The sequence below is a fragment of the Uranotaenia lowii genome, chromosome 2 (assembly GCF_029784155.1).
Source record: "Uranotaenia lowii strain MFRU-FL chromosome 2, ASM2978415v1, whole genome shotgun sequence".
NCBI lineage: Eukaryota > Metazoa > Arthropoda > Insecta > Diptera > Culicidae > Uranotaenia > Uranotaenia lowii.
Genome location: NC_073692.1, coordinates 164851562 through 164874607, shown reverse-complemented (window position 1 = coordinate 164874607; position 23046 = coordinate 164851562). Strand labels below are relative to the sequence as shown.

General features: G+C 33.4%; 2 protein-coding genes across 2 annotated transcripts in view; both read right to left on the bottom strand.

Moving 5' to 3' along the window:
• Positions 1-23046, bottom strand: part of LOC129748374 (uncharacterized) — an 814549-nt gene that overhangs the window by 421786 nt on the left and 369717 nt on the right. The gene's annotated exons all lie outside the window — the stretch shown is intronic.
• The window catches only part of LOC129748375 (uncharacterized), a 121940-nt gene continuing 99445 nt past the window's right edge, over positions 552-23046 (bottom strand). The window contains exons 8-9 of the mRNA XM_055742977.1: positions 21133-21277; positions 552-815 (exon numbers count right to left, since the gene is read on the bottom strand). Coding sequence (XP_055598952.1) covers positions 552-815; positions 21133-21277 — 409 coding nt within the window. The remainder of the gene's footprint in view (positions 816-21132; positions 21278-23046) is intronic.

Sequence of the window (23046 nt, the reverse complement as noted above, 5' to 3'; positions counted from 1 at the left end):
TGTTTCAAACACTATTTGAAACTATTGAGGTAATTTATTATATCTTGTTCAATTCTTAATTATTATCTCATTTAACTTGTTTCGTTAAATCCTTTTCAAGGTAATTTATCGAAATAATTGTTCCTTAGAAATATGCTGATTACATCCATGTGCTTGAACATTTATTATTCATCAATGAGCAGAGCATTCCGAAAATTTTGGATAACTTCGAGGAAGACTGCAAACTTGTTGAAAAGATTCAAGTACCAACGAGAGTTTTTTGAAGAGGAACATTTCACATGTTCCGAAGGAAATTTTCTATCATTCCTTTCGCAGAAAGAAATTGATAGCATCCGAAAAACAGATCAGCTCTTCAACTGAAAGAACTTGTGACTCATCCAGCGGAACATTTATTTTCACTTCATTCATTTACTTCTGCGAAGTATTAAGCTCTAGTATGAAGACTTTTTTCGTCCAAGAAATTTGTGTGATGTTTAAAAACAACTGACATTCAGCTAAATTTAAAAAAAAATCACAACAGGTGACAACAACAAAACTTTAAAAAATAAAACTTACCGTCGCAAATCTGGACTTGAAGTGTAGGGAGCAGCAACTTCCTTAATTTTGAGCACCACTATTGCCGTCACAAAGATGCATATGACATTTATGATAGTCAGCAGCCCGGAAACGATTCCACTGATGAAGAATTCGGTCGGAATGTAGTTGGTGTACAGGAACTGGTAGCTGGAATTGCCCCGGAATGGTTCTCCCTTCAGGTGTGGGATTTTGACGTCATCGTAGATCAGCCAGATGCAGGCCAACGCCCAGAATAAACCCTGTCGGAATAATTTTACTTGAATTATGTTCACCTTTTTCATTGAAAAAATGGTTGCGTCTAGTCAACATTCTTTTTGTTTATTTTGAACAAAATTTGAGAAACAAAAAATCACAAAAATGACAAAAACTACAAAAATGACAAAAATGACAAAAATGACAAAAATGACAAAAATGACAAAAATGACAAAAATGACAAAAATGACAAAAATGACAAAAATGACAAAAATGACAAAAATGACAAAAATGACAAAAATGACAAAAATGACAAAAATGACAAAAATGACAAAAATGACAAAAATGACAAAAATGACAAAAATGACAAAAATGACAAAAATGACAAAAACTACAAAAATGACAAAAATGAAAAAATGACAAAAATGACAAAAATGACAAAAATGACAAAAATGACAAAAATGACAAAAATGACAAAAATTACAAAAATTACAAAAATGAAAAATAATGGCAAAAATGACAAAAATTACAAAAATGACAAAAATGGCCAAAATGACAAAAATGACAAAAATGACAAAAATGACAAAAATGACAAAAATGACAAAAATGACAAAAATGACAAAAATGACAAAAATGACAAAAATGACAAAAATGACAAAAATGACAAAAATGACAAAAATGACAAAAATGACAAAAATGACAAAAATGACAAAAATGACAAAAATGACAAAAATGACAAAAATGACAAAAATGACAAAAATGACAAAAATGACAAAAATGACAAAAATGACAAAAATGACAAAAATGACGAAAATGACAAAAATCACAAAAACGACAAAAATGACAAATAATGGCAAAAATGACAAAAATTACAAAAATGACAAAAATGGCCAAAATGACAAAAATGACAAAAATGACAAAAATGACAAAAATGACAAAAATGACAAAAATGACAAAAATGACAAAAATGACAAAAATGACAAAAATGACAAAAATGACAAAAATGACAAAAATGACAAAAATGACAAAAGTGACAAAAATGACAAAAATGACAAAAATGACAAAAATGACAAAAATGACAAAAATTACAAAAATGACAAAAATGACAAAAATGGCAAAAATGACAGAAATGACAAAAATGACAAAAATTACAAAAATTAAATAAATGAAAAATATATCATAAATTACGAAAACATCAAAGCGTCCTTAAATTTTTGAAAGCTTTATTTATGTAAAGATTCCCAATTTTTCATTATAAAGATGCCAAAATTTATTCAAATTCTATTTTAAATTTGTGATTGCCAGTTGAATTATTTTCCGTAATATTGGGTAAAAAGGAAAACAAATAATAAATAGTTGTGATCCGAATACCAAGCATTCTACACATTTTTGTCTCCTTTAAGGACCAAAAGTTCCTAAATTTATTGCGTATAAACAAATTTAAATTCAATTCAATTTGTGTTGCTTGAATAATGGATAAATTTTAAAAATAGTTTTTTGAAGCAAAACAAATTCTTAAAATTCAAAACTATGTTGTTTGACTTCATTTGTTTAGCATCAATTAAAAAGGGATTTGACATGTCAATAAGTTTGTTATTTAGTGATGAATTCTATCAACATGATATTAGCTTTGCATAGCTTAGCTTGATTGACTACTCACATCCACTTTAAATCATTAAACCCGAAATGATTATAATATATTGTCATACAATTTTTACAGATAAGGCAAATTTACACATTTTGGTTTTAATCCAGTATATGTATATCCTTTGAAAACTTTATGTTATGTTTAATCAACGTTCCACACGAATTCCACATCGCCAATGGTTGCTACTACGTGATTGACCGAGGCCTTAAATTTTGTTCAGATGTCAAAAGAATGATGCTTGGGATAAGCAACATGCTCAATGAATAAAACTGATGCTCTCTCTTTAAATATCAATAACGGCGCCGGCCACGTCCTAGTAGTCAATAAATACTTAGAAAAAATAGAGAAAAGGACGAAAGAAATAAATTTGAGCTTAAGGACTTCTAAATCCTAGCAAAATAAATATTTGGAAGTGTGGGTGCAGGTATATAATCTGGAAATACTTTTGAAACATGCATGGATCTGACTATTTTTACCTGATTTCCTCATCTCCTAGAGATTTCTTATGAAATTTTCTTTGATACATTTGATAAATTCACATGATTCTATAAGCACTCTCAGGAAAAAAGTCCTTTTGAAATGTCAGTCTAGATACAGTGAACAATGGAGGTTTGGAAACATTTCTCACAAGATTTTTAGAATCTATTCTAACAATATTTTTTATTTAGAAAATTTTGACTGAAGTGTTCTGCGAATAATTGTAAACTGCTGTACTACTCATTTTCGGCTAAAATGATATTTTAAGATGGGCCTGATGTAATTTTTCAAATGATTGATTTTTGTAATCATCCTTCTCATTTTTCACTCTTAAAAATGTTCAAAACAAATAAAAATGTACACCATCCAACGTGCAAAATTGCAGGAATTTAATATTTTGCTGCGATTGATTCTTTATGAATCTATAAACTTCAATACTTCTGAAGTTTATAAACAAGCCCCAGCATATATCACGCACAACTGAAGTCCTACAAAAAAAACTGCAAAGACGCATTTATCAGAATAGCCTTCATCAGTTAGTGAATATTTAATCGTGATTGATCTTCTGTCATATTAACGCCCATATCATTACCGCTACACTAACTAATTAGATCAACTAGCTAGATTTTGACGAAAAAGTGAAGAAAATTAATTTAAAGTGCTTCGAATGGTGGCACATTTTATCAGAACATTCTTTGGCTTTCTTATTTTTTGGTTAATTGGAACATACCTATTAAGTGTTCAAAATGAAAAATAATAAAGAACTGAAGAAAATTTACTTTTGAGATGATCCAAGAAGAATAGGGCTTCCTGCTTTCGCAGGAAGTCTAGAAATAAAACTCTAAATTTTATTTGATTTTTTTTTCCTAGAGTTCAGCACCACCATCAACATTTCTTTGAATATAAATGCAGGTTATAAAAAAGATTATTGCTGGGGCTTGCAAAAATAAAAGAAACTGCAAATTGTCCCGATGCACCCGGTACGGTATTCAAAATAACTTCAGATTTCAAACAAGCGACGCCATCACGAGCCAAACTTGGAAATTTGCTTCAAACATTCATGAATTTTGAATATTTATTCTGACGTTTTGAGTTTCAATCTGATTTTATTATTTTTATTACAACTTTCAATCCGACTTAAGAATTGAAATTAAAATATGAGTAAAATGAAAAAATTAAAAAATGAAAAAATGATGTCGGTACGGCCCGTCCGGAGTACCTATACGTGTTCACCACATGTAGACTTCGGACCAACCAGATTTCATTGTATAGGTTAAGGTAGTGCCACCTCTATATTATTGTAATTTTTTAGGTAAAATTCATATGTTATGCTGTCAGGCCCTGGTGATTTCTTTTTAGTGCATGATTGGAGGACTGTTTTAAGCTCGTCAGCAGTGATCGGAGCAGTAACAGAATTTTTATCACTTTCATCTAAAGCATTTTCTATTAAATCTAAAGAATCATCATTCTCATTATTTGTATTTATACTCTCGCCTGCAAATAAGTTAGAATAATGATCAAAAATTTTTTTACTCACGACCGTTTGATCTTTAATACGCTCATTATTTTCAATTATTTTGATCTGAAAATTACTTCTTTTAAATAACGAAGCAATTTGATAAACACTTATCCTTTCTTCTGTTGCCAAGGATTGAGGCATTAATTTAGTAACAAAGTAATTCATTTAGTCAATTTCAATCTTCAAAATTTTGTTCTTAGTATGTTTAAACTCATCGATGACATTTTCGCCATTGATCATTTTTTAGTATACTCATTTAGTTCTTTAAGAAGTTCACTTTTTTTATTATTTATTTCTGTGTTTAATTTGAAGCTTTAATTTTTGTAAAAACTACTAATTTTTCTCTTGAGTACAAAATTCCACCATGCATTGTGATCTATATATTTGACGATTTTTCAAAGATAAAAGTTAATTTGAAAATTTTTCAAAGATTTCCTCATTTTCATTCAAAGCTGAATTAATCTTCCAGTAGCCCTTACCTCTCAATGAAATATCGCTTTTATTAACTTTAAATTGGAAAAGAATAGCGCGGTGATCAGAAAACGGAACACTTAGAGTATTACATTTAATAACATTTTTAATAAAGGAGTTTGAAGCGTAGAAGCGATCAATTCTTGATGCCGAGTCAACCAGAGCAAAGGTAAATTCATTTACACCTTTACTTTAAAATATATCTTTGAAATTCAAAGAATTAATAACATTCCTAAGAGCTGAAGAGTATTTACTTCCGGTATTCCGACTATCGCCTGCTTCAATAATACAATTAAAATCTTCATCCAAAACCGTATTGGAAGCATCATTCCCATTCAAATGCACAGCCAAATCAGAAGTGAAAAGTTCATCGCGTTCTTTAGCCTTGTTACTACCGGAATGAGCATAAATATTAATGAAATAAAAATTCGAAACTTGAACTGATGATATTCTTCCGCTGGATGAAAACAGCAAATTTTTGTATTCTAAAAATTTTCTAATAAGAATTGCCGTACCCAAAGAATTGGGAACAGTATCAACCAAAGGAACATGAGTCGAAATAAAATTAAAATTTAGATATATGACTTCCTGAAGCATAATAATATCTACATTAGGATCATACACAAAGTCTCTTAATGAACTTTTGTTGATATCTGAACAAGAACTGTTTAAATTAATCGAAGCTACTGACAAAACAAAATTCATAGGTACTAATAATAATCTTTCAAAAAAACCTGAAAAATCTGAACTCTTATAAGCCTCGCCTGAATTCAGCTTGAGTTGTTTATTTTTCGATCTAGATCGCAGCAAGTGTCCCTCCAAAAAACTAGGTGCCGGTGGCACAGTCATTGACTTCTCCTGCTCAGTCTCTGTTGATGAGTTTTCAGAATCCGCTCTATTATTGCTTTTCTTTTCGATGGCAGCTTTTCTACCACGCTTTCTCGTTTCAACTAGATTGAACTCTCCACTCTGCCTATTGGTTTCATCCGTTTCCTCTTCAATGACATCACCTACCTCAGGAACGTCGGTACCATCGCTTGTTGCTTTGTCATCTTTGCCAACTGTAGTAGTAACCGGACCGGCAACACTAGCCGATGAGCTCCGAATGTCATCTTTCGGAACTTTTTCTCCTTTGTCCATCGAACCATTTCCGTCTGTGCAAGTTACCTTGGGCGTCCCTTCGTCGCTACGCAGCACTTTTCCCAGTAATGTATGTATCTCGAAAGCTCGCTCTCATCTCACCTTCGGATGCCGAAGGGAGGGAAAGCGATCCAACGGCACCACCTCTCGACAAACGGTCGTTTACCGAAGATCGCTTTGTGCACGCTGCCTTCAGATGGTCTGTTGCCCCGCATCCGAAGCATTTGATCTGCAACTCATCATAATATAACCTTACTTGCAGGTGACTGATGTGGAGACTCGCTGGGATTTCCCGTAGAATCTCCATATGGACTCCTCGCACACCAGACCATATACGGAAACCGGTTTCGATGGAATATTTTTCCCGGACGAACTGGTGTATGTTTCCGTATTTTCCCAACTCTTTCGATATTTCCTTGTCATCAATTTCGGGATGTCCGAAAATTCTGACATACCGGAATAACTGCCCTGCTTCCGACAACGAAATCTGTATTTTAGTGCCATCTTCGTAGTCGAATGATAAGTTACGAGGCAACTTTTTAAGCACACTTTGAAGCACATTTTGGTCTATAAACTTTACAAACACCGAATACTCGTTGGCATCCTGGTACATACTATGTAGCATTTCACTTTTTATGTCATTTTCACGGAAAAACTTAAATACTTCCCCATCCTTAGGCTTTCTAGCTTCCCTCCCGAAATGCATTCGCATCGTGTTTTCACGGCCAACCGTCACCATTTTTCTCTTTTGACCTCTATTTTTTAATTCGAACCTAAACTTTTAACTGCTGATTCAATCAGCCCGAATGTCAAAACTCTCCAAATAGAACTTTTCGGCACCAAAGGAAAAAAAACACGTCTGCTCTTGACCAGCGTACTAAGTGAATTGATTTTAAATATTGAAAAGGCATGTTGATTTTGAAAATCATCAGTTTAATCGTGAATGAAATTCAAAACCAAATTTCAACGATTTCTGAACAGTTTTTCATATCTTTTTTTTTTTTTTAATAATGATTCGAACTGAAAATGGATATCGAATCCAAAATATGCAAAAATAGAAACAACCAATATTTCGATAATAAAGAATGATACGGTCCAAATTTGGTCAATATCAATTTGACGTATTTCTTTCAATTCTGCATTTAAAAAACCCGAACACCCCTCATTTTGAAGGTGTGTGTGCAGAATGTTGCTCTTATTTTGATTTTGGAATTCACTCTTCAGTTGTCAAAATGCCGTCCAAGGAAGAAGAGCAGCCTATCAAAATTTTGCTCGCGCATGGCGAAAATCCGAGCTACTTCCACGCAAAACCGCTAAAAGTTGCCAAATCAACCATTACAAATGTAATTAAAGTGTTTGGGGAACGTTTGTCGACAGCCCGGAAGTCTGGATCGGGGGGAAATCGAAAACCGGAAGCCGCTGAGACGGCAAAGAGAGTTGCCGGTAGTTTCAAGCGAAACCCTAACCTCTCTCTCCGAGATGCCGCAAATAAGCTGGGTGTATCGTCTACAACCGTGCATCGAGCCAAAAAACGAGCCGGAGTATCGACTTATAAGAAGGTAGTGACTCCAAATTGCGATGATAAACAAAATACGACGGCCAAAGCGCGATCCCGGAGGCTGTACACGACGATGCTGATGAAGTTTGACTGCGTGGTAATGGACGACGAAACCTTCGTCAAAGCCGACTACAAGCAGCTACCGAGATAGGAGTTTTATACGGCAAAAGGAAAGGAAAAGGTAGCAAATATTTTCAAGCACATGAAACTGTCAAAGTTCGCGAAGAAATATCTGGTTTGGCAAGCCATCTGTACCTGTGGCTTGAAAAGCAGCATTTTCATAGCTTCCGGGACTGTCAACCAAGAAATTTACGTGAAAGAGTGTTTGAATAAACGTCTGCTGCCTTTCCTGAAGAAACACGGTTGTTCCGTACTGTTTTGGCCGGATTTGGCATCTTGCCATTACAGTAAAAAGACCATGGAGTGGTAGGCCGCCAACAACGTGCAGGTGGTTCCCAAGGGCAAGAACCCTCCCAACACGCCAGAGCTCCGCCCAATTGAGAAATACTGGGTTATTGTCAAGCGGAACCTAAAGAACACCAAAAAAACTGCTAAGGACGAGTAGCAGTTCAACGCAAACTGGCTTTCCGCGGCAAAGAAGGTGGACTGGTGGCTGTACAAAATCTGATGGCAGGGGTTAAGCGTAAGGCCCGGCAATTTGGATTTGGAAATGCGGAAGCCTAACTAAATATTTTTCCTGAATTTGATGCTAATTAAACTTCAAAAAAAATTAATTTGATTTTTTAAATAAACGATTTCACCGATTTATACGCGTTTTCCCTTGACGAAATTCTGACCTTATTCCGTATCACCCTTTATGCAACAAGAACCACTGGAATGAATTTAATCTTCTTGAAAATTTATTATTCAGGAACGCACTTTTATCAACAAGCACGAAAATTTTGAAAAACTGAAGCAGAATTCTGAACCTGTGATATATTTTCAAAGTTTTGGCATTATGTCTGGGTAAAGATTGTTACTCTTGAATAACTTTACTCAATCACAAAAATTTGTAAAAAGTATAAGTATAAGTACCATCTTTGGCGGCGTACAGGAGAACGGAGTGTGGAGGCGAAGGATGAACCACGAGCTCGCGCGACTCTACGGCGAACCCAGTATCCAGAAGGTGGTGAAAGCTGGCCGGATACGCTGGGCTGGACATGTTGCGAGAATGCCGGACGACTGTCCTGCAAAACAGGTGTTCGCTACGAATCCGGTAGGAACAAGACGAGCGGGGGCGCAACGAGCGAGGTGGTTAGACCAAGTGGAGCGTGATCTGGCGAACGTGGGGTGCCCGAGAAATTGGAGAACGGTTGCTATGAACCGAGTGAATTTTAGGAATTATGTTCGTCAAGTTATGTCGTGAGACGGAATACTATGTAAATAAAAAAAAAAAAAATAAAAAATAAAATAAGTATAAGTATAAGTATAAGTATAAGTATAAGTATAAGTATAAGTATAAGTATAAGTATAAGTATAAGTATAAGTATAAGTATAAGTATAAGTATAAGTATAAGTATAAGTATAAGTATAAGTATAAGTATAAGTATAAGTATAAGTATAAGTATAAGTATAAGTATAAGTATAAGTATAAGTATAAGTATAAGTATAAGTATAAGTATAAGTATAAGTATAAGTATAAGTATAAGTATAAGTATAAGTATAAGTATAAGTATAAGTATAAGTATAAGTATAAGTATAAGTATAAGTATAAGTATAAGTATAAGTATAAGTATATTCTGGACTAAGGACTGTTTCCAATTTCACATTTTAGTAAATTTGATTCAAAATAACGATAATCACGTCGAATGCTGAAAAAATCGAGCTGCTGAAAAATACAAGTTGCATACGAAATCGTTTGCAAATTCGGAGGAATGGCTTAAAAAACTATTAAATTCCATGTAAGAATCACATTCCAATAAACAACAGCAAGTGGAAGACCATGCCAAGAATTGAAAATTTCAGACCAAGTCGATCGTGGACTGTATATTTCCAAGCAAAAAAACAGTGGCGAATAGTATTTCTTTTCTAACTGTTTTCAGTATAGAAAATTGGATTTTTCGTTCATTAATACAGATTTTTCAGTTTGGCAATGCAACTTTATGATTAAAATTTCAGAATTTTGTTTTAAAATACGGTCGGGCTTTTACCACTAACTACCTCTTGTTAGCTTAAAATTCTAAATATTTATTGCACAAGATTGTTTAGGATAGGAACCATATTATTTGATATTCTTAATTCCTTGATTATGTTTTCCGACATCTTTTCTAAGCAACGACGACAAAGCCTCGCCCGGCCATTTAAAGTGAGCCATCAAATATAACTCATCTCGCAGATGACAATCTAGCCCCGGAGGCTCCAAACGGCAAACTTTTCCGAGTAAACAGCTCAGCTGCTCTTAATCAAATTAAATTTTACGACACTGTTTATCAAATACCATTGAAAATTCGCTCCGAGGGACTGGATAATGAGAATGGCTTGCCACCACCACTGACTGACTGTAAGAACGAACGTCGCCGCTTCACACAAAAGGTGGGCTTCTCAAGAGTGTGACAGCATTAGGCGTAGGCCGAAACGCCCCTCCCACTACCCCATTCTTGGCAGCCGTTGTTGTTTGTCGCATAACGAACGCAGCTTCCCGGAAAACTTAGCCGTCCTCCTTAGTGTCTGCCAACCGGATGACACGAGAATGAATCCTTGAGGGACCCGGAAGGCCCGATCAGAAAATTAAGTGTCTGTCGACTGGCTGTGATGGAAATCAATTTGAACTGCTTGGGTTTTGAATTACCACTTGATCCGCCTCCGATGAATGGGGGGATGAATGAATGAATGAACGAATGGAGGGGGTAAGGTGGGATGGTGGGTGCTTTTGAGTGGGCGGTTATTAGGAGGGGCACTTGAACTTTTGAAACCAAACCGGAAACTGTTTGGGGGTAGCGATATTCGTTCTTGGATAGCCGAAAGCTGGGGATGATATAATTAAGAGTTCCGGTGATTTGTTGGGCTGAAATTATTCTTTGCGGCAGCTGTCGAAATTATTAACAAGTTTTTTTTTTATTTTCAACAAGATGGAAAAAAAGATCTACAAACATTTTTTTTTGTTCGTGCCCTCTTGGTGTTTCTAAATATCAGAAGCCTAATCGATTCTTTCTAATTTTCATTTCAGGTACGTATCACAAATATCAATATTGTTCGAAATTAATTCGACAAATAAGTTAATGTAAGTATAGAAAATACCAATTATCTTTTTCCAAGAGTTCGTAGGCAAGTTTTTTTTTACTTTCCCGCGCTAAACAAGACAAATTATTTTAATCGATTCGAAAACACGTATGACATATGATTACTTTCAATATTAAGGTTTTTATATTTTCGTAGGTGATGGAAAGAATTAAAGAAACATAAGCTATCAAAGAACGAAAGAACATAAGCCGTAAATATCATGAGTTTTTCGAAAAAGATACAACGGCTCACCGGCAGGACTTGAACATGCAGTTTTTCATAAGAATAGAAAAAGGTTAGGGTTCTTGGATTCTGATTAAAAACCAAAAGTATATTAACAAAACATAAAAACCTTCAATACTGATGTTATGAAATCGCTTTGGTACATCTTTGTACCTGAAAAAAATCACATTTTCGTAGGTGATGAAAAGAATTAAAGAAACATAAGCTATCAAAGAACAAAAGAACATAAGCCGTAAATATCATGAATTTTTCGAAAAAGATACAACGGCTCACTGGCAGGACTTGAACCTGCAATCTCCGATTCAGTACAACGGCGCGTTAGCCAATTTCACCACGGTGAACGTGATGAAACCGGCGAACACGAGCAATCGAGCTCTTCCCATCAACTGCTTTACCTTCTATCGAAACACCATGTATATCCCACATTCCCGCTATTGATCTCTCTTGTTTCTCTAACCCCAGTCGATGGGTGGGGTGGGGTTAGAGAAACAAGAGAGATCAATAGCGGGAACGATCACATGCGGGATATACATGGTGGTTCGATAGAAGGTCCGGCACTGTTGTATTGTTTATTGGTTTATTTTTTAAATGAAACTTTAAACTTGAAAGGATTTTCTAAAAAATTGTGAAGATTCGTTAAGATATTTTCAACCAACAAAATTTTTTTAGATGTCGAGCTGTCTTCAAGTTCTCTTCTAAGTTCTCTTTAAGGTCAAATAATGTATCAAAACAATTAAACAATGTGTTTTAATGCCATGAAACTCATATGATATTTTTCCTTTCGAAATGATGATTTGAAAATCTATCTCCGTTGAATTAAAATAAAACAAATAAATAAATCAATTGATGAAAGTTTCATGTAAAAATGAAGGTTCGGAAAATAAAATTAAACAAATAAATAGGCCAGAAAAGAAGTTGGAGTCCAAAATCAGAAAATGTATCTTTACGTACAAAAATGGATTTCTGTCTGTCTGCCTGGTCCCTATATTTAGACAAGAAATTTACTAAGCCAATTTGCGTGAAACTCGACAGGTAGGAGTGTTGGAGGCTGGAAAAAGTTTCTATTCTGGTTTGAGAACCCTCCCTCTAACAGGAAGGGGGGAGGAGGCCTCTCAAACAAATGACAAAAGTTTGCATAACTTGAGAACCGATCGAGCAAATGCACACAGGGGAAAACGATGTAAAAAGGTGATCAGAATTGTTTACGCCAAAACGGAGCGTTTTAGACCCATAGTGTCTTCGAGGCATTTTACCTACATTCAAAGCACTTTAAAATAAGCTTTTGATAAAAATGATTAAATCACCTAGCAGTGAGATAGAAAAATTATTTTTTGTATTTTTAATTTTAGAGCACTTATGTCTTTGGCAAGTTTTTAGATTGTAAAAAATGTAGCAATTTTGATGAAGACGTCAACATCGTAGAAGCTAACTCAAAAAAGTTAGAAGGGTTCAAAACAAAAAAAAATTTTTTTATCAAAATTTTCAGTATTTTAACGATATCTTTCCAGGCCGAGCTTATTCGAGCAAGATATGTTTGAAAGAGTTTTGAGTCACTTAAAATCGAACAGTTTTGTGGAACACACTTAATAATAATATTCAGACTGAAACGAGTTAGATTGGAAAAACTAAGAAAAAATAGCTGTTTTCGAACATCTGTATCTTTCTAGTTCGGTTGAGTTCGGTTCATTTTTTGGTTGCATTAGAATTAGGCAGGTTTCAACGTTGTAAAAACATACAGTTTACAATGTTAAGTTGTTTATTTTGTAGCTTTATAAATGATTAAAGTTAGCTAGGAATCTAGAGGATTTTTTTTGCATTTAAAATTAGCTAACCGAAAAACAAATTCATCAAGTATATTGTATTGTAAGCGGAAAGGTAGATGATGAGGTTCGTCAATGGAGGCTTAAAAACGTCATACGCGTGCAAGAGAATGATTTGGCTAAAGTTTCACCAAAATAAAAACGGTTGCTAATTGTCAGTTTAAATAAACTTGGAATTTGTCCTCTAGATTCCTTTAAAATAGCTAACTTTAATCATTTATAAAGCTACAAAATAAACAACTTAACATTGTAAACTGTATGTTTTTACAACGTTGAAACCTGCCTAATTCTAATGCAACCAAAAAATGAACCGAACTCAACCGAACTCTCATTAATTTGGTGCAAATGAGCTTCCTCGAACTAAAAACGAAATTCAAATTAGATATAACCGATGCAGAAGATTTATTCCAATGTACAATTAATAAGAACAATTATAAGTTTAAGGCAGGATTGTGGTTGACTCTAGAATGCATAACATACATAATAGAAATGAGAAAAGATATAAACATAAATGGAATTAAAGAAAGTGTACGATCCCTAAGATGGAACAATAAATTTATTTTCCAGAAACATTTTCAGAGCTATGTAAATATGATTTCACTAAGGCGTATTAGTTGATAAGAGTGCAATAAGATTTAAGGAAAAAGTGCTAGTTTTAAGTTTGTTATGTAAATATAAAAAAAATTTCATCAATAAAAAAAAAAAACTAGAAAGATACAGGTGTTTGAAAACAGCTATTTTTTCTTAGTTTTTCCAATCTAACTCGTTTCAGTCTGAATATTATTATTAAGTGCATTCCACAAAACTGTTCGATTTTAAGTGACTCAAAATTCTTTTAAACATATCTTGCTCGAATAAGCTCGGCCTGGAAAGATATCGTTAAAATACTGAAAATTTTGATAATTTTTTTTTTTATTTTGAACCCTTCTAACTTTTTTGAGTTAGCTTCTACGATGTTGACGTCTTCATCAAAATTGCTACATTTTTTACAATCTAAAAACTTGCCAAAGACATAAGTGCTCTAAAATTAAAAATACAAAAAATAATTTTTCTATCTCACTGCTAGGTGATTGATTCATTTTTATCAAAAGCTCATTTTAAAGTGCTTTGAATGTAGGTAAAATGCCTCGAAGACACTATGGGTCTAAAACGCTCCGTTTTGGCGTAAACAATTTTGATCACCTTTTTACACCGTTTTCCCCTGTGTGAAATGGTACAAAATTGACATTGGAAGGCATTTGGGTACGAGAAATATTTCTATGATTATTAAGAAACCCTCCTTCTTTTCAGTAGAGTGATAAACATGGGGTAGGGGTTACTTTCTTACAATTCTTTACATAACTCAAAAACTTATCTAGCAAATGGAACCAAATTTGGCATGGGATAGTATTAGGGTATGAGAAATATTCCAATGAATATATGGAATCCATTGCTTCTTCCAGTGGGGAGATATGAAGAAAAGAGTGTGACTTCAATAAAAAATTTTTACATAACTGGAGAACTTATCTCACAAATAAAACCAAATTTGATATGGGATGATATTTGGGATCGAGACATGTTTTTATGAGTATTTGAGAACTCTCTCCCTCTCATTCAAATGGGGAAATATGAGTGGAAAAGATGTCCTATCTTACGATTTTTTACAAAACTCATGAACAAATCGAGCAAATGGAACCAAATTTGGCATGGGATGGTATTATGGTACGATAAATGTTTCCCAGAGTCTTTGGTATCCCTTTTCTCTTCCATTGGGACAAAGGGAGAGACAGGGAGCTTTTGTTTTTTTGCTTGCATAATTTGAAATAAAAAAAAATATTTCTATGATTATTTAAGACTCCTTCCTTCTTCCATTGGGAATATAGAAAAGGAGGAATGAGGCTCCCATACATTTTTTATTGATACCTTTAGCACAATTTGAGCAGATGGAATGAAATTGGACATGGAAAGGTATTTGAATTTTTTTTTTTCAAATACCTTTCCATGTCCAATTTCTATCGATATTATTTAGGGATATCAGTAGTAGTAGGGAGCATTTGTAGAAAACAGTTTTCTTCAACAATTACACTCGTTTTTTACACAAATTCTTTGTGAAATACGTAGCAAATCAGCAAATCGCTAAGGTGGGGCAGAAAAGAGCATGTTCCCCCACATCGTTAAGCTCGAGTGTTAAAATTTTGCTGAGCCAGCGAGCTCAAGAAATTTCGGCTCTTTGAGCTAACATAGGGGAACATGCTCTTTAAAGGCCCATCTAAGCGAATCGCTGATTTGCTTTGTATTCGATATAAAATTAGTATAAAAACGAGTGTTATCGTTGAAAGAAAGTGTTTTCTACAAATGATTGTTTTTTATTACTCTAGTTCCTTTAATTGCTTCAAAAACTTGATTTTTAAAGACCATATTCAAATCCACAGAACAGAACTGTGTTGCAAATACGCGCCGCTGTGTATTCAATACGTGCCAAGCAGCCGAACACACCCAAAAGCCGCCGAAGACCAAAAATACACTAATAGGTACTTACAGATACTTTGACTGAAAAGAATATCAATATGGACTGATGAAAATTAAAAAAAAATTAAAGTAATTTTTTTGGCTGAATCATCGCTCAAAATATGGATTTAGAATTTTTGTTCATTTTCGATAAAAATTGGCCGTTTTGAAAAATTAATGCTATTTTCAGCATATTGCGATTGGAGCGATAACCTAACAAGCGCATTGGCCGTGATAAAACATACCGTCAAATGGGGCATCATGCAACAGCGGGGTTAAATGCAACATTTTTAAAACACCGCACTAAATCATTTTTTAATTTAATGTATCTATTGTAATGAAGTTATCTTTTAATGATTACAAAGTTATGATGACATAATTTCTCGCATCTTAAGCTAGTTTTTTAAAGTTTTTTTTTATTTTTATATAAATTTTAAAAAATCTTGCAATGAATGTACAAATTTCAACATTTTTCGATGCCTTCAAAAACTTTACCCAGTATGACGGATTGACTTGATTATATTACCTACAAACTTTTTACTAGTTTTCTCATGCTATACCAACACTGTTGGTGTAAAAATATTTTTCGAACAATCATCCAATTCTTTTAAATAAATATTTTAATAATTCAGTTAGGTGTACTGGGTAAAATGCAACAAAATGCAATTTAAAGAAGCACCTTGTAAATCTCGTTTCCATGAGCTGGAATATGAATGTTTTGCATCACGCGTTTGTAAACTTTGAAATTTCATTCATCCAAACATTTATTTATATGATTTCAGCTTGTAAAATTTTTCGTAGTATAATTTAACACCAAAATGTATGCAGCATCTTTATTTTCAGAAAAAAAATGTGAAAGACCAACTTATTACTGCAATTGGTGTTTTCATGCATAATGGTCTTTAAAGCATCGCAAATATATTAAAAACTATAAATTTTTAAACGTGTTCATAAGATTTTTCATTAGAAACAAAGTTTGTTGCAAGTTACCCCGTTTTCTAAGGAGGGTGAAAATCGCATGTTTTTTTTAAATTAAAAATAACTAAAGGAATCAGAAATTTTTCTTACTACGCCAATTTGATGTCCCATTATCCTTAAAAAAATTCGTTGCATAAGGGGTAGGATTAACTGTGAACATAAGTTTTTTAGAAACCATTGAAGTTGAAAATGGTTGCATGTTGCCCCAGTTGACGATGCCCATAAATGCATATCCTAGTGAGTTCAGTATGATTTTTTAGCATAAAATCATAGTTTATTCTATGCCTCTATCGATGTGTCAGAAAATATTGTCTTATTTATTTTTCTCTACTTGCTGAATCGTTATTAAAAGTGTTTTAAATTAAATCAAGTTTTAATTTTCACGACACTGAGGTATTTTTCGGAAAAATTCATACTTGCCATGGCCTATCACAGCATTTAAAACAAATTGGTTATATTTTTAGGCTTTAAATGTTACAGATTCTTCAAAACACGAGGGGCGCGTATTAGCGGGGGCGTTATATGAACTTTCCCCCTATCTACTCAAAAACAAAAATTACTCTTAGAGCCAGAAGAGCTCGTTTGAACTTAACTAGAGCATTTATTGGTGAGGGAAAATTGGCTCTCATCTTTCTTCGCTCTCGAGCTTCAAGAACTTTGATGCTTAACCGCTTGAGAAGGAGCATTTCAATCCCAGGATACAAACAACGTTTTTATAAAAGTTCGTTAGCATTTTGGAATATTTAAAGAACTTATAAAACCTACAAAAACACATTTAAAATTTCAGATCTTGATAAACAAATTTGAAGATCAAGTTTCACTAAAATGTTTTCATCTTTTTTCAAAATTATACCTACAAAGAAAACTTATTAAATTTAAAAAATTTCATTTATTTAAAGAAGGCGTAGCAAAGTACACCATCGTCAGCAAGTATAACATAATATCAGTGTCATTTTGCTGTCTTCAAAATACATTTTCAAATATTCAGATTTCAAAATTCAGATTAATGTTTTGTTTAAAAAGCTGATGAAATTGCAATGCTATTTCGTGATTTCCGTTGAATAATAAAAGAATCATGTAGCCTTGGAAAATGGTTATTTTTTGATTACAAAAACAATCTTACCGAAATAATCTCAAAAAAACTTATAATTATAGAACGATGTCGGTGAGTTCAAGCCCAATAGTGAACATCGATCACAGTTGTACGGGATAAGTTTTTCAATGACTGTCTGCCAACTGCATCGTTGAAAACGTCACGAATGACTTAAATATGTTGAAACGACTATAATCGAAACAAATAAAAATTATAAATCTGGAAAAATAAACATGTTTCTAAGTCGTTAAAATGAACCAAACTTTCAAATCTGGGAAAGATCTGAAGACCCCTGGCACAAATTGTCCAATGATAGAAATAAAAACTCCAAATGACACATTCCACGAGCTTGTACAGCTCACAAATGATTTTTTATCATGCTAATTACACAAAACCAACAAAAAAAGCGAAACAAAATTTTTTGCATATTTTTATAATTATGGAAATCAATTTTTGGTTGGAAAAAGTGCAAATGTTGACAACTTTTACAAAATAAATAATTAAAATATATAGATTAATTTTTTATTCTACGTTTCTAAGGCAAAAAAACTCCTTCATTGTGTGGAAAAAAGATTTTTTTTTTGTCTAATGGGGTTGTTTTAAAAAGTAATAATAATAACAGTCACAAATGATTGAATTCACGTCGCAAATGGAAAGAAACATTTTTATTTTACAAGAAAACACTTTAAAAACAATAAAAAAAAATATAATCTTTGAAAACGGTGAGAGAACTCTGAAACACTTAATTTGAAAGCAATCGGTTGGAATCTAGCTGAGTTACAACAGTGAGAATGAGTAAATTCACGTCACAAAATTTTATTTTTTTGTGAAATTTTATTAGAGAAATATGCTCTGAAAGCTGTTTTTACCCTCCAAATGGTCGGGTTTTTACAAATCGAACATAATTTAGTTGATTTTTTTTAATTTGTTCGTTATTTTCATAAAAAACAAAAATATAAAAAAAAATTCTTTTGTGTATCAAATAATGACTGTGTAATTTTAACGTATTATTCCTCAATATTTAGGCTATTTGCTATTTAAGTGCCAGTCATAATAAGGAAAAAGTTAGGAAAAGATACTGAAAATTTATTATTCGACAAGTCAGACTAACAAAATATCACTTTAAAAAGTGTACATAAAATTTGAAGGCTCAAAAGAATTTTTCAGAATCACTTGAAATTTCGTGTCTTGAATTCAGTACACTATCCTGTACTGTTTTAAATGATTGAATTCAAGTCACAACTTTAAAGAGGCATAACTTTGTTTTGTGTTGTTGAATCGGAAAGCTATGAACTTCAAACTATGGGAAATTGTTAGCTCTACAACTTATTTTAAGACACTAATATCCTATTTCCACAGAGAGAACATGAAATCCAAGTAATATGTATTTAAGACAAAAATGGCCAAATTTAGCGTGAATTCACGTCACAAAAGTAATCAATCACAACACATACAACTTAGACTTTTCAAATACCAAATTATATTCATTTGAAGGAAATTTAATTTGGGACCTTTTACCCCTTTTTTTATCACTTTCAAGTAAATTGCTTAACTTCTAGAATGATAACAGTTCCGAAAAATCCGGAAAAGCAACTTAATGTCACAGTGGAATGTGTCTTATGCCTCTTTCAACAAAACAGATTAGTGAGCTGAGTTCACGTCACGAATTTTCTAGTATTTCTGAATCATTCTTCCTGGGCTTCAAATTTTCCATACACTTTTAAATTGTGATTATTTGTTACTTTGGATTGTTCTATCTTTTTTTTAGTATCATAAATCTTGTTGTTAATTTGTTCCTACTTTAAATCGCACTTCCATTGAAACCCAATGAGAAGTGATATGGTAAATTTACCACTGTTTTCAACAATATATATTTGAATATTCATCAAAAAACAATTTTTTAAAAATTATTTTGCTATTTGAAAATTATGAATTTAAAAAAAACAAATTATGTTCGATTAGAAAAAAAACCGACCATCTGGAGGATCAAAACAACTTTCAGAGCATATTTTTTCAAAAACTATAACAAAATATCAAATTTTTTGGCGTAAATTCACTGATTCCCACTGTTGTAGCTCAGCTGGATCTCAACCGATTTCTAAAAAAATGGTGTTTCAAAATCTTCTCATCATTTCTATAGAAGATCTATATTCGTTATGTTGAAACATGTTTTTTTTTTTGTGACGTAAGTTCACTCATTTGCAACTGTTTTGTTCGCTTTTGAAAAAAAAAATCGATTGAATACAAACAATTTTTTTTCTAAACATTGAAGTAGATTTGTTGGCTTCAAATCGTTTTATGCAAATTTGAAAAAAATCAATTTTTTTTATTGGTTTGTGTGATTAAAATTATCGAAATTATGGTCGGTTTGAGGATTGTTTTTATTCAAGAATCTGAAAATCACAAGCGTGTGAAATGTGTCATAATGCCGAATAGCCATCAAGATGATTTGACTTTTAACACGGATACTGAGCCAAATGAAAGAAGGACCATTGGGCCTAATGACCGTTCGGCCTAGCATACATATGGGTAAGGTTGCCAGAATTTATTCAGCACGTACCTGGCAAAATCATGGCATTATATTTCGAAATTTACTACCAAATTCGGGCAATATCCGAGTAAATTTTGTCAAAATCCAAAAATTACTCAACAAAAATAAAAATGAAAAAATTTTAAATAAAATTTTTCATCAAAATTGATAAACAGATTTGAAACCGTATTTATGCTCTGAAAAATCCTTTCATGATAATTTTTCCAAAATCTACTCACCTAAATAAAAAAAAAATAAAAACACAAGTAATTTGGTTGCTGTTTGATCTGCCGAGAGAATCCGGGCAAAAACCTGCCATTTTTCATTGAAATCCGGGCAACTGGGCCGGGCCGAATTGTTCTTTAATTTTATTTCATATATCCGGGCAAACCCGGATAAAACCGGGCAATCTGGCTGGCATAATGTTATATGGAACTATCGTCTATTTGGTCTAACGACCATTCAACCTAACATCCATTCGGCTTAACATCAATTCTGCGTAACATGCATTCGGCCTTGTGTTCTTGTGGCCGAACAAACTTCGGTTGGATAACCGTTGGGCGTATGCCTCGTTCGGCCTACTTAGTGGCCTATTCGCCTAACAACTTTCAGTCCAAAGATGCAACCTTCAGTAATTCTTTGTGAATAACTTATAAGTTATAACATAGTTTATAACATGCATTTTGAAAAATGAAAAAAATGTTTTTATGATATTCGTTTACATAGGGCCTGGCCTGAACCTGGCCTGAACCTGACCATTCCTTAGAAAACCAAACAATTTTTATTTATACTCTCTCTTTATATGTTGGCCTCCTTAATAAGATGATTGTTTTTTTTTTAAAGTAAAATCCATAAAGCCCATTTTTTTACTCGATCTTTCATTTCTTCCATAAATAATAAAATAGATTTTTGTATCTTTGCACATAGGTACATTGTACAAACAGATATTGTATAAAAATGGTTTAAAGTTTTTTTTTCCATTTTTCTAAATAAATTATACTCCCACTCTCCCTTTGAAATTTAGCTCTTCAACATACAAGAACATTGAACCTACCGCGTTTACATAACCGTAAAATTTGATTTCTGTGTAACTTCCGGGCTTAAGTTTGGTGCAGCAGATGGCTTCCAACCCAGCAATGCGGATAACGCGCGCCAACACATACAATCACAAGAATACTTACACAATTGACAACCGGTGGAAGCAGCGAGGCGGAAATAGCCACCCCAATTAATGGTCCCGCCGATCCTTGCAGCAACGCTACTGCCACTCCACTTCCGGACGTGAGGGCCCACAGAATTCCCATCCAGAGGGACCGGGCGTTGCCACTAGGGTTCCGAGAAAGCGAAAAAAAAAAAGAATCAGAAAGAAAAGATAACCTTTAGAGAATGCTGCGGCCTCCTGCTGGGGCTGCGCTGGATGCTGGGAAAAAGCTCAAATGAAAATAACAAAATGGTGCACCCAGGAAGTGCACCCACTGCTTAATGGATTCGACGTTTACTTTTGCCGGCAGTTTTTTTTTTTCATTCGTACTGCCTTTTCGGAATGGAATAGAAATTGCCACTATCGGAGACGATTGGTCTTCTCCCTCCTCCGGTGCCAAATGATGATTGAACAACTGTTATGCCAATTGACAGTCGGGCTGGTGAATTGATTATGATGTTTGTGAAAATAAGAATTCCATTTCGTTGAGTAAATAAAATCAATATTAGGAAAAATATCTACTTCAGCATTAGAATGTTTGCTGAAAAAATGCTAAATTCAAATATGACATATTCCTGCGTTGCGTCACTTCATTTGGTGAAACTTTTATAATGATTTTTGTTATGACTAAGAGGTGAAAATTTTTTATCAGCTATATATCTCCATGCTTTGCACAAGTATACCATGTAAATGTCTTTTCTCTGCAGTGATTAACAAGATAAAGCCTTTTTCCTTCGTTGCATCACTCAAGGTGAATTTTAAACGTTTAAAAATTCCTTAGCAATATCATAGATTTCTGTCCTGTTCAACGAAAGATAAAATTTATCTTTTGAATGTTGAAAATGAACGGTATTCGACTTTTTCCTAGGTTAAAATTCCTCCTTAATGCAATAATCCTTGCACAAATGAATTTTATTTGGCTTAAAAATGAATCCTTGGAACGGATAAACGGAAGAATCAACACATAAATAATTTGAGCGAAATCAGCCACAAATTGGTAATGAAAATTGCTCCCATAGATAAAAAAAACAAAAACAAAAATAAGGCAACCTAACTGCTTACAACAGTGCGGCAATGATATGATGGAATTTTAAACCATAATCTGAATGCTCACGGACACAGAAGTCTTGATTTATGTTTCTTCTGGAAAATGTAATCTCCCGGATGGTTGAAGTTTCACAACAGATTAATAACGCGTCGTTCAAATAAAGCATTCCTCGATGGATCCATTTAAGACCACATCCATATATCTTTAAATCGGATTAAGTTTCCGATCAAACATTTTTTGACTATGATTCGCTTCCATGCAGAGAAACATGTCTCGTATCCATAAGTACTTGACAATTTTGTTTCCACATTCTTGATTAGTTTTTGAATGATAAAACAAAATTTATATGATTAGTTATTGAGCTACAAAACAAATATTGTTAAAGGAACCTCCCCACTGTAAGGTAAGTGGGGCCTCAATTATATAAAATTTGATTCCAATTGTCTCATAAGTTCTCAAGATATGACAAAAAATCTTCAAATCCCTTCATTCTGTTCCTTCTTTCCACTGGAAAAGAGAAGAAAGGCCTTGAATAATCATGAAAACATCCCTCTTATCCAAATACACTTTTATTTTCGAGTAATGTAAAAATTGAATGCGAACCTTTCTCTCCCCTATGAATGTTCAGACTAAAAAGAGGAGGAAGAGGGGGTGCCAAAAGGTCATATAAACACTTTTCGTACTCAAAAAAGGCTCAGAAATGAAACTATTACTCTTTGAATTTTTTCGGAGCTTTGTTAGTGGTGCCAGGTGTCCTGATTTTTAAGCATTTGTCCTGATTTTCTGTTTGCTTTGATGTTTATGTAGGATTTTGAGCCTCTTGGTTTTAATCAACCTATACACACA